This window comes from Strigops habroptila, chromosome 8 (assembly GCF_004027225.2).
Source record: "Strigops habroptila isolate Jane chromosome 8, bStrHab1.2.pri, whole genome shotgun sequence".
In the NCBI taxonomy this organism is placed as follows: Eukaryota; Metazoa; Chordata; class Aves; order Psittaciformes; family Psittacidae; genus Strigops; species Strigops habroptila.
The window spans coordinates 5,101,756-5,114,400 of record NC_044284.2 but is presented as its reverse complement, the minus strand read 5'-3'; the positions used below and the strand labels follow the sequence as shown (position 1 = coordinate 5,114,400).

At 41.4% G+C, this 12,645-nt stretch overlaps 1 protein-coding gene across 12 annotated transcripts in view; it reads left to right on the top strand.

The window, feature by feature from the left end:
* Positions 1-6,740, top strand: part of EVI5 (ecotropic viral integration site 5) — a 79,303-nt gene extending 72,563 nt beyond the window's left edge. For 7 of the 12 annotated variants that reach the window (XM_030496264.1, XM_032920135.1, XM_030496265.1 and 4 more), the window contains one exon: positions 4,832-6,740. In XM_030496264.1, coding sequence (XP_030352124.1) covers positions 4,832-5,137 — 306 coding nt within the window. In that variant the 3' untranslated portion in view covers positions 5,138-6,740. Of the gene's footprint in view, positions 1-3,498; positions 3,505-4,831 lie in introns of all 12 variants that reach the window. The other 5 variants (XM_030496257.1, XM_030496256.1, XM_030496260.1 and 2 more) reach the window with 2 other exon arrangements.
* The last annotated feature ends 5,905 nt before the right edge of the window (positions 6,741-12,645 follow it).

Below are 12,645 nucleotides of genomic sequence, written 5' to 3'. Positions count from 1 at the left end.
CATTATCTTGATATCCTTGGCTACATGAATAACAAGATCTTGGCATAATGCTTTACTTCCTACTAAGCTCTTTTTCCATGTTCAAATAAAACACTGACAGCAGGAATCTCAAGAAGTCTCTCTTAAAAAGATGACAGATGAACTTCAGTGTGAAGTGGCAAAATCTAAGCCATACCTACACAATTGCAAACACAGAATTGGCAGTAACAGATCAGGAGAGATCTTTTTGAAAGAGTTGTTGCTGAAGAGTCCTCTGACATTGGCTTAGCATGCAGCAGCAGCCAAAGCAGACAAGACAATATTGGACTTCAGTAGGAAGTATATTAGAAACAAAATAAAAGGGTTTATAGTGCCACTACAAAACTTTGGTCTTTACACCTCAAGATGGATGTAGAGAGTGAAAGGAAAGGTCTGTAGAGAAGTTAAAGGGCAACTAAAATGATCAGTTATCTTGAGCACTGCCTGCTCATGACACTAAAAAGGCTTAGGACTCATCTGTTTTAGAGAGAAGGCTGAAGGAGGCATTATGTCATAAATTAAAGAATCGTGCTGCAGAACTGCTTCTCACCAGTGGTTCCTGCACTACTAGAATTTGGGGACAATTCCTGAAACAGGGAGATTAGTTTAAAACAAATAAAGGAATTTCTGGAACTTACTGTCGCAGGAAGCTGTAGAGGTAGACAGCAAATAAAAAATGAAATCAATACAGACCAGACAGCTGGCCTATAAATGGATGCTGAAGCACCTAGGAAGAAATGCACTCTCATATCTGCTACAACGATTTCTGGACAAGTGAGGGGAGCTTGGCAATATGAAGGGAATGGATTGCAAAAACTGGTCATATACACATGCTTTCCCTTAGAAACAAAACAACATGAAATTCCTGTTGTCACTGTTGGAGACAGAACATCAGGCTGATGGACCGTTGTACTGAGCCAGTGGAACATTTACGTTCCCATCTTGAAAAAAGATACCGCTTTTTCTATTAGAAATGCAGAACCTCACTTGCTAGGCTGCAAAGTTATGTGAGAGTACAGAATCTTCATTTTAAGAAACTTCTGGTTTTAGACCCTTAAGCTGGCATTAGATCCACTGGTACCTAATTGCATTGGAGCACATGCTCTCTAGAAGTAGTTCCAAATGCTTTGAGAAGCCTTATGAAGCCTTTCTTCTGCAACAGAAATTGAAGATCATCAGAAATGCTCCTGAACAAATATTAGATTGAGGTGCCATTGAGGTGCCCCTGAAGTATCTTCAACACTGAAAGTACACAAAACTGAAAATAGTGCACAGCTGTACCCAGTCTATTCTGTTGGATAGTTTTAATTTCTTGAAGATTAGTTGCTTAAATCAATGTTCATGTTTAAAAACAAAAATTAAGGTGCAAATCAGATTCTACTTTCAATTGAAGAACTTAAATATTTTCAAGATTGAAGTGACAAATTTCTAATTGTAAAATAAAAATCACATTCTTTTGAAGACTAGGTTTTGTGATAAATCAGTGTACTGACATTTAATGTCAAGACATTTGGATTCACATGACAGCATTTTAAGAAGTGCAGTAATTTTGGCAGTTACAGAATTGCAGATCATCAGGCTCCTTCAGAAATGGTCCTGAATTTCAATTTCTCAAACTCAAAATGGCTGCTAATAAGAACAGTAACATGCATCCTGCTGCCCATGCTTTTCACACATCTCACTGAACTGTAGTCTGTCTTTCAGGTTGGAAGGGATCCTGGGAGGCCTTTAGACTAACTGCCTGCTCAAAACAGGATCAATACTGAACTCAAAGCAGGGATTAGGGCTTTGTCATTTGGGTGTTGAAACCCACTGAGGATGGAGAGTCTACAGTCTCTAAACAACCTGTTCTAATTCCTAACTAGCCTTGTAGCAACTATTTTCCTTTCGTATTCAAACACAACCTTGTGTTTTGCATTATGATTAATGTCTCTTCTCCCACCATACAATTCAGTAAAGAACCAGTTCTCTGTTATCTCAAGGTGTAAGCTCCTGCCCTGTAATTGTCTTGATGCCTCCCCACTGAATCTACTAATGAGTATCTTGTGCTGAGGAAGGAGTGAGGTAGCAAGTGCAGAATAGCAGAGATGCCACATACGAATTGGTTCCCATGATGTACTGGCTGTGCCTTTGTAAATACAGCCTAGTATGCTGTTAGTCTTCATCCCTGCTCAGGGACACTGCTGATTCGTGTTTAGCCTTGTGTGTCAAGACCCCTGTGTCCTCTTCAGCAGTGTTGCTCTCTAGCCCATCCATCCCCATAATACAGACAAATTCTATGCTGCAGTGTTTGTCTGTGTTCCTGGCTCAGATGAATGTTTTTTGAGCAGTAACAGAAGTTAATGAAACTATATGACCATTGATAGACTTGCCGGATATATTCTCTACAGTACATTTATGTTTCTTCTTAGCAGTCTGGATCCCCTTGGATCTGAGGAGTACTTGAGAAAAAGGGCAGTCAAGTGTAAAGCTGCAGGTCAAAAGAAGTGTTTCTGGAAGGTCACAGACTGTGCATCCTTTCATTAGAACAACAAAAGATAGCAACACACTGTTTTCCCAGACTCACTTTAGGAATTGGCAAAGACTGTGTCTATTCATGATTGTTTCACCAACATCATTTTCCACAGACTCTCATTTGGTGTTTGGAAAGGCTACTGCCTAAAACCATGAAGCCATGATTTTGTTATGTTACCTAAATACATTCATCTAAAGGTATCATGTGTTGAAGACTTCAGGAAAACAGTTGAGGTCATTGGCTTGGCTTTCTGAAAGTTCAAAACAACGAACATTGACTATCAGCTTTATAATTGCAGGTGAAGCCCTGGCTTAACTATGCATACCTAAAAGTGTGTCATTTCTTACTCTAATTGAAATTTGTAATTGCTTGTACGGTGGGACTTTTTTCTGTGGTGAGGGTGGAGAGAAATTGTTGGGTTTTGTTTTGTTTGTCTGTGGTTTCTTTCCTTAGTGACTAAAATTGATAGCTGTTTTGGAAACTTCATGCAGCAGCTAATCTGATCATATTGCAGGATATTTTGAGGGATAGTATTTCTAACTAACACAAGAATCTCTGTGTCAGGCTTTCAGTATCTAGGTATGTAAGCTAGTAAAAATTTATTCCAGATACATGTTACTATCCAGTATCTAATATTTGGTATAAGCTGATTTCGCTTACATCATGTATTATGCTGTGTAAGTGTAGAACTTTTTTGGTTTGCTTGCCTTTACACAGCAAGGTTGTCATGAAACAACTGCAGCCTATGAGTATGTGAAGAAAATGCAGAAAACTAACATCAGTACATGTAGTTACCACCAAGGTTTAGATTAACAGCATGTACCCATATTCCTAACAGGAATGTTTTGATACAGATTAAAAGCTGGAGCTTTTATATGCTGTTAATATCTGATTTGATGGCTTCTAATATGATGATGACTTTTGATCTTTTTCCAACTCCTTTTTATTCTCATCTTTTGCACAAGCCCATGGTAAGTACAGAGATTCCTTCTTCCCTGAATGGACAGGTAAAACCTTCTGTTGGTGTCAATAGCAAGGACGTATATGCACTTTTATTAAAGTGAATATTGCTTCAGACTTCTGAAACTACAAATAGATTTGTGTGAAGAAGCTCTTCAGGCTTTTTCTTCTTTCTGTTTTCCAGGTCTTTCTCACTGTGAAAAGTCACTTACAAAATAGCACTTGGTGCATCTTCCTTTTTAAGCTTCCAGAGTGACATTAGGAAGTTGCTGTAATGCATTTTTTATGTTTTTCTGCATCCTTGGAATTCTTAGCTTAATACTCTTAAACTGTCAAACTGACCCTGATGTAGTTGCTACTAAAAGCTAGCAAAACTGAAATTCTAAAACAAATGAATAAAAAAACCCCAAACCTCAGGATTACTTCAGTGAGTTCGGTTATTTTCCCTAAATTAACAGGGACTTGCCAGATTTCAGAGCTTTAGGTTTTACTTTTGAATAGCTTGAATGCATGGTTGTAACAGTTTATCACTCTACAGCACACTTTGAATTAAAATGTTATCATACCTGTCATGGTCTGAAAATCATTTTTGTCTTGTTTGATGTTCTCTTAAAATAGGAACTACAATCTCTTTATGCAATACAAAGAGAAGTTTCATACTTCTTGATTTGAAATCTCATTGGGTCTGATCTAGATAATGAAAAGACACTAAATCTTTGTGAAGAGAACTGAGCATCTTCTCGGTTTTGGTTTTTTTCTTATGGCTGTGTGAAACTGGCAATATTCACTTGGGACCCTGGTGTTTGAGATTGGGGGAGGGCTTTTCTCAAATGAGAAGTTAGGTGATAAGGGAAAGAATGGAGCTGTAAAAGTAGGATGTCAAAACAAATAGGTCACTCTAGAAAACTGACTATAATATTAAAGGTGCAATAAATAGCCTGGAAGAATCTGTCATTAGTGATTCTAGGTACCTCAATTATTAAGCCTTAAAACTGAAATACTGTAGGAGTGGAAGGAGAATTTTGGATAATTCCAAGTACAATTTAAGACATTCTTTCGAGGTCTCTCCTTGGGCAGCCAGAAGTGAGAAATCACTTTGTTCGCATTCCAACTGAGTTTCAAATGTGCTACTTCTAGAATCTAGCATTTAATTTGATCCAGTAAGACATCAATAAGATATTTTCTGGAAATGCGTTTTGGGTTATTTTTTTGTTTTGTTTTGGGTTTCTTTTGGGGAGGTTGGTTTTGGAGGTGGGGGTTTGGGGGCTTTGGAGGTGTTTTTGTTACTACTGTACTCTTCAGCTCTGATTAACTGTTAACTTCTGCTTTTTCTAACAGATCAAATGTCTAAAAGGCCAGAGAGACTTCTCAGACCAACCCACTTTTGATGGGATTCACATTGTCAACCATTTCACAGGAGATGATGAATCATTTCATTCTTCTGATGAAGATTTTATAACTAACTCCATACAGGAGAGTGGGGTGAACTTTCATCTACGTAGGAGGACTGGTCAGATGGCTTTGGATCACACAGTTGTAGACAGCAGTGACAGTGATACTGAGGAAAGTGCCCTTCAGACTGAGAATTCAGACAAGATGGTTTCCAAGCAGAGAAGAATGGAATCTTACTCTACTACTGTGTGATTATCACTGTGACTAGCATTGGAGACTCGTATTTCTTTTAAAGGTGAAATTGTCAGATAAACCAACTGCTGAATAGTTTCAGTTAAGTAACCATTGGATCTGGTCTGGCCTGTGATAAATATATACATGTACTGTCTATCTGCCTTCTCTCTTTGCCAAATCTTGCTAGTGATATACCATTGCCATAAAACAGGCTGGGAAGAAGTTGATGGATGACAGTTCTGACAGTATTACTGAATGTTCCTTGGTTTAGAAACTGCAAATATATCATTTCTTTAATGTGTGAGAACCATTTTTGCTGTTCACAAACAGGAATTATTTTCCTCAAAAGAAATTGCTCTTGTGCAATATTTTATGCTCTGAACAAATGTGTATGTTTTACATGGTTATCCATTTGTGATCAAGATGGACCCTAGTAAACCATCTGATCATGACACATTATATATATATATATAATTATATTAAGCTTCTCAATTACTTTTGTTTTTACTGAAGTTATTGGATGCCCACAGAAGGCTTGAAAGAGGAGCCTTTATCTGTACTACTTTATATATGCAAATAATGGTCACTAATGTCATAAAGGTGTTTTTCACCATTTTCACTTAAATCTATGTGCATCTGCTTTTGATGTTGCTAAATGATACCTGGTCTGAATATATTAATTACAATAATGTTTATTTTGTACATATTTATATATCTACACTGAGCTGAAAATGTATATTACACCATTTTATATGAGGAATGTAAATGTTGCAATATTACTGTCTCTGGTATTCTAACAGGAAATGAATTCTGTATATACACACACTAGAAATTAATTACTAAATAAAGGCAAAGCACTAACTTTACATTAAGTTTCAGCCTAGCTACACTAACAGGTTCATGTCAGAAATGCTTGTTCAAAACACTATTGACTGAAATCTTTTACCTTCATATATATGTAATGAAAATAAATTTTTCATGATTTAACAAGGTTGCAGCATTTACTGTTTAGTCACTTCTAAGCTACAGCCCTTGGTTACAGCATAGTTACTCGCTGGCTCTAGATTAGAGCGGTAGTTCAAATAAGGTGAAAAATTATTCATGTCTTACAGTTAGTTCTAATGAAGTACAATACAAATATGCGAGTTCAGTTGTCTTAAAGTTTTATATTGCAGAGCTGTCTCAGAAAGAAGCTATTGGTCCTATTACCAAATAGCTGTGATTCACCAAAGCAGTTAAGAGATGAGCTGAGCCTTCTGCATTCACAGGCTCCTGAAAATTGAGATCCAGTAAAATGGCCCTAGCTTCTTGAACAGAAAAGGATATTCTACTATTGTCGTATGAACACCCACTGGCCCTCTCAGACACATTCTAGTCAAGAATATTCTTGTTAGCAGCTATTATTGTCAGCTGATATAATTAAACAATCCTTAAGACTTCTTCTCTAGCAATGTTTGCAACTGTTCTATTAATTAAGAAACAGTTGGTACTGCTAGCACATACGTTAATTGTCTTGCAACCCAGGAGGAGCAGTGTAGTTGTTGAAAATTGCCAAAGCATGGAAACATACTGCTGAATGCAGCTGCTAGTCCTGTTAGTACTTTATTTCTGAGGGCACATTCAAAATAAAACAGCATAATTGAGGAGATAACAAATGTTTAAAGAATGGTAGGGAAGGCTGCATGGAAGAAGCACATTCTAGACCTCTCAACAGTATTATCTGACCCAAGTGCAACCTAATTTAAATCTTAAAGCAGGTGGGTAACAAATTCCAAGTTACCAATTTTCTGCAGCTCCTAGCATGCTTCAGTATTTCTGCAAAATTTCCCCGCATCCTACTGATGAATATGTAGTTCCCAGTATAGCCTGTGGAAACAGCCATCTCTGAGGTGGTTTAGCTGCCTGATTCTGATGCCTGTTGGAAATTTCATGTATGCAAAACCACTTCAGGAGTGCTTTTGTTCGCTGACAAGTAACAGTTGCCTTTTTTTCCTTCCAATGAGCATCTGGTAATTTATGTTTGCACCTGGATAATTGTTGCCCAGGAAGATAGGTGACAAATGTCTTGTTGCCTGTCATCAATACCAGCTGCAAGTCTCTCTTACAGGTAATGTTCTGTAATAAGTGGCAAGAGCAAAATTCAGTTAGAGAGCCATAAAAATCCTGTCTGTTTGAACAGTGAAGTGTTATAATTTTGCAATAACTGCCTTACTGTTCAAGCGATAGCAAATGAGATTAGTTGGCAAGGGTTATTTCCTGAACCTTTGTGGTTTTAAAGTGTACTAATAGAATAAATACTGATACTGAATAACAGCATAAATAAAAACATCAAGAGAAAAGCAAAAGTCCTTATCCAACTAACTGCATCTCTTTTAGTGATGATGGTGAATCACTGGACATGCTGCAGTTTAAGAAGACTTGGTTATGCAGGGTATCCTAGGAAGACAACCCATGGGAGGCTGTTCAGAATTATCCTGCTTTTTGTGCAACTCTTCTGCCAAAAAATGACACTAATCTCTTTGCTTACGTGTATTACAATTTGACTATGCACCAGAATAATGTCAAATCATCAACAGCACAGATAATATATTTATTAATGTGTCAATAAATAAAGCATGCTAATTACCATGACCTTGCTTGCATGACCTTCTAACAAACAATGCCTTTCCCGTCAATTTGCTTTTACAGGCATCTTGTTAGAGCTTAATGTGAATGCTAAAAGCATAAGGTAAAAAAAGCATGTAAACATGAAAATTTCAGATTCTTGAAGACACAAGTGCTGCAGCTGAGAAAAGGTGAAACAGGGAAGGAGGATGCCCTGCTATATACAGTTTCCATGTAAATTATGCTCTTATATTTGGTAGTGAAAATGGTTCTGCTTTCCACTCTGATAATCCAATGTCTCCACTAGGTAGAGAAGCCTCGATGTTTACATTTTGTTATTTCTCCGGGCTAAGGGAGTGAATATTTTAGATCCTAATAGCATTTATGACTAGACATCTTTTTACTGAAGTAATTTCATTTCACATATTAAAAGTTTGTAACATTTGTGAAAAATTTGGAACATGATTGGTTGGGAGAAAGCACATCTGTGAAGTCAAGAAGTATGTATTACTACACAGCTCAACAGCTATGAAAGTGATTAAAAGAATCATCCACATAGGGAGTTGCATAAATTAAACAAAACCACTTTGTAAATCTTGTATTATTGAACTTAACCTGTACGCAGCCTTTTTGTGGAACTGCAACACAAAAGAAATTACATGTTTCTCTGCGGTTTTAATGTAGTCACTGTTCTATATCAGAGACTATTCCAGTGCTTAGTGATGCTCATACAATAGTTGTATTTCAAACTAGAATGACCTAAAGATATGTTAGCATAAAAATATCCAGATTTTAGACTGGATGTGCTGCCAATTCTCTTACCTGTACAGGCTCCAATAATGTAACTATTACCTGGAGAGGGTAGAAGATAATGCAAATCCCCTAGGAAAGCCATTAAGCCAGTCCCAGAGATGATGATGATGATGATAATAATAATATACAACCACCACCTGTAAAATAGAGGTTACTACAATTTAAGTGGAAACTACAGTGTTACATTTAATTATGCAATAGCTACACTAGCTATGTGTACTGAAAGAGAAGAGGAAAGCTATGTATTAACTGACAGATTTCTGGATTTAATTAAGTTAATTATTGTTCAGTGAAATACTTTTATTAGTATAATTGCACCAATATATCTTTTGTAGTTCTCTGATGGTTTTGGTTGATTGGGGGGTGGGAGGTGGTGTTTTACAAACTAGCTCAAGACATAAGAAAAATCAGTGAAATACATTGACACAGTAGCCTGTAGAACCAGAGATTCCAAATGGTGAAATGAAAAGCACACAGTAAATTGACTTTCAACCTAGCCTCTATATAGCATTAAGTTCCAGCTTCAGTGTGGAGAAAACATGTTAATATATGCTTGCCTATGCATACATGGACACTGATTGATTAAGATCCAAGATAACAACAGCTTAACACCTTCCCTTCCCGGAAATAAATACCTCATTTCACAATTATGAAAAACAAAAGCAATGTGGCATACTCTAAGAATTGTGCACTGTTGCATAAGTGAATGAAATTTCTAGCATCCTGATACAAGAATTAGAATTCCCAAGACCATTTTACATAGTCTATGTTCTGTAACGCATTGATTCAGCTTTCTTCTGTTCATAATGGAGGTAAGTTCTGGGTCCGCTACTTCCCCAAGCTGGAATCCCTCTTTTCATCCCAGCCTCCAACACCATTTTCCCTCTCCAGTTCGTGCTCGCAGTGATCATTGCTTTTCTGATCTGCTCTGAGAGCAGCAGAAGTCACTTTGTTTTCCCCAGCAAGCAAAAAAAAAAAATTGCTATCAAAATCACTGATTAATGTCTCACATATTTACAGCACATGTTTATACCACAAGGAGAAATATAAAGAAGATAGCGATATGATGCTAGGGGTGATGGTGTGGGGACAATTGTGGATTGCTTCTCCTCCCCTATGTACCAAGCAGCTAACCTGTAAAATCCTGTTCTTCAGATCCTTCCTCCTGAAGTCTCATCACTTCTGAACTTGAAGATCTCATCTGCACCCCACCACCTTTGGTGCCTTATCCAATGTCTTTGCTCTAATGGTGACAGCAGGCAGCTGCTGTGAACAGTGCAGCAAATTACATTGAGTAGCTCTCCAGTTTTAAGCATTTCTATAACATAATCCCACCCTACCTTAAACTCTTCCTTTTGTTTATTTCTTCCCCTCTTTTGTCACTATGGGGTAATGATCACTGCCTTCAACTGTATCTTACCAAATGTTTATGTTTAACTTTTAATATTACATTTGCTTTGGGGGAAGCATTAGGGCAGCTCTGTTAAAACCCATCACAGCCCCTACCACCTACACTTCACACAAATTACATCCCTCCATCATCTCAGGACATTGGGATACAGAATTCTTAGTACTGACACACAGCTCTTACAATGTCTCATGATGACCACTGCATATACAAGAGCATCTTAAAGATTACTTTACAAATAGTAACCTTTAAGGCTTAACCTTTAGGTTTAACCTAAATCATCAACCAAGAACAAGAGCTTAGTCTCTTCACCAATGTTCGGTGTGCTGTTACTAGAGGTAGCAAGCTCCCCTCCAGGGTGGAAGGAGCCCTGGGACAATGGCTGAGGAGTGGAAATTGCCTTCAGGCCCTACCTATGGACTGTAGCAGCTGCAGCGCTTCTCTTTCAGTCCCTTGCTCTGCAGAGACAGCAACCCAGTGATATTTCTGGGTTGCAAGATAAAATGCATGAGGGGCAATAAAAACGGCTGGAAATCCACGAGATGTGAGAAGATCATGTGCTGCAGCATGAGCCGGGGCCGGCAAAGCCCCGGGAAGCCTGTGAGCAGCTCCCTGTGCCAGGGCACTCTCCTGGGCAGAGCAGCAGCAAAGGGCAGCAAAGGCTCCCTTCAGGACTCCCCTCAGGGCCCCCCTCAGGGCTCCCCTTTTAAGGGCTTCCCTCAGGGATCCCTCTCAGGTATCCCCGTCAGGGCTTCCCTTAAGGGTTCCCCTCAAGACTCCCCTCAGTGCTCCCCTTAAGGGCTCCCTCTCAGGACTCCCCTCAGGGCTCCCCTTTTAAGGGCTCCCTTTCAGGACTCCCCTCAGGGCTCCTCTCAAGGGCTCCCCTCATGGATCCCCCTCAGGGCTCCCCTTTTAAGGGCTCCCCTCAGGGCTCCCCTCAGAGATCCCTCTCAGGGCTCCCTCTCAGGGCTTCCCTTTTAAAGGCTCCCTTTCAGGACTCCCCTCAGGGCTCCTCCCAAGGGCTCCCTCTCAGTGCTCCCCTCAGGGCTCCCCTTTCAAGGGCTCCCCCTCAGGGCTCTCCTAAAGGATTCCCCTCAGTGCTCCCCTCAGAGATCCCTCTCAGGTATCCCCCTCAGGGTTCCCCTTTTAAGGGCTCCCTCTCAGGGCTCCCCTCAGGGCTCCTCTCAAGGATTCCCCTCAAGGCTCCCTTCAGGGCTCCCCTTTTAAGGGCTCCCCTTTTAAGGGCTCCCCCTCAGGGTTCTCCTCAAGGATTCCCCTCAGTGCTCCCCTCAGAGATCCCTCTCAGGTATCCCCTTTTAAGGGCTCCCTCTCAGGGCTCCCCTCAGGGCTCCTCTCAAGGATTCCCCTCAAGGCTCCCTTCAGGGCTCCCCTTTTAAGGGCTCCCCTTTTAAGGGCTCCCTCTCAAGGCTCCCCTCAGTGCCACCTCAGTGTTCCCCTTAGGGCTTCCTTGAGGACTCCCCTCAGGGCTTCCCTCAGTGCTCTCCTTCTAAGGGCGTCCCTTTTAAGGGCTCCCTCTCAGTGCTCCCCTCAGGGCTCCGCTTTTCAGTGCTCCCCTTTTAAGGGCTCCCCTCAGCGCTCCCCTCAGCGGGGTGAGGGAGCAGGGGCCGTTTCCCGCCTCTCCCGCCCTCGAGCGCACGACGCGACCTCGCGCCCAGCGCGGGCGGAAGCAGTGTGTGAGGGAGCGCGCAGCAAGGGCGGCCTCTGCCCGCACCCGGCGCCTCCCGACCCCGGCCCCAGCCCCGGCCCCGGCCGGAGGCCGCCTCCGGGGACGGAGCTGAGCCGGCACGAAGCTGGCACGAAGCCGGCAGCCCCGGGTCGCCCTGGGCACGGGTCCGCTTTCCCCGTCCTCACGGGCGGCCTGAAGCAGGTCGTCCGTCCTGACGGACACCCGGGAAGGAGCGATTTGGTTTTGCTAATCGCGAAACGAAGCCATTTTCGTGCGCTTTCTCCTCTAGTCGTTGGAGAAAGCCGACGCCGCGGGAGCCGCAGGAGTGTTCCTGGTGCCCGTGCAGCATCTGCCCTTACATGAGGGATTATAGGACCAATTAAACACTCGCTTCCCCCGTTCCTTTGATTTCCTCGTCTTTGCTGAAGGCTTTCACGCAGTTTGGGAAGCCGTAGGTGAGAAAGTGGGATGAGCATCAGGGGCGCGGGATGTGCGGTGCCCAGAGGGTGTCCTCGGCTCGGGAACCACCGTACTTTGTTTAAATCAAAAGCACCCGCACGAGTTTTGAACTTAGGTGTATGAAGACGAATATGTATGTTCATTCTGAGCGGGTCAGAACTGTTTATGAGCGGTAATAGTCATTTACAGTGATGCTTGCCTTACACGCAGCGAAAGCGCTGCTCGCAAGGTACTTTATCACCCCACTGCAGAGGCAAATGGGGAAGGCTGTTTTGCCAAAAAGCACCGTGAGTCAACGAAGACGTACGCATTAAATGACACCGGGTTGTTCTAATCTGGTTACTTCTATTGATTCCAGCATTTTGAAGCTGACCCTAACATTCTGAAGCTGATTATCAGAGTAATCAGCCAAAGGCGCAGCAAGGGGACTGCGGTACACAGATGCCGTAAGTAAAACTGCTGTGCCCAGCACTAGGAACTTTCCGGCAATAACGAAGGTGTTAAGTGCGATGTCTCAGTCGTATTCTTCAACTTCCTTTTGTGTCACTGCTAAAG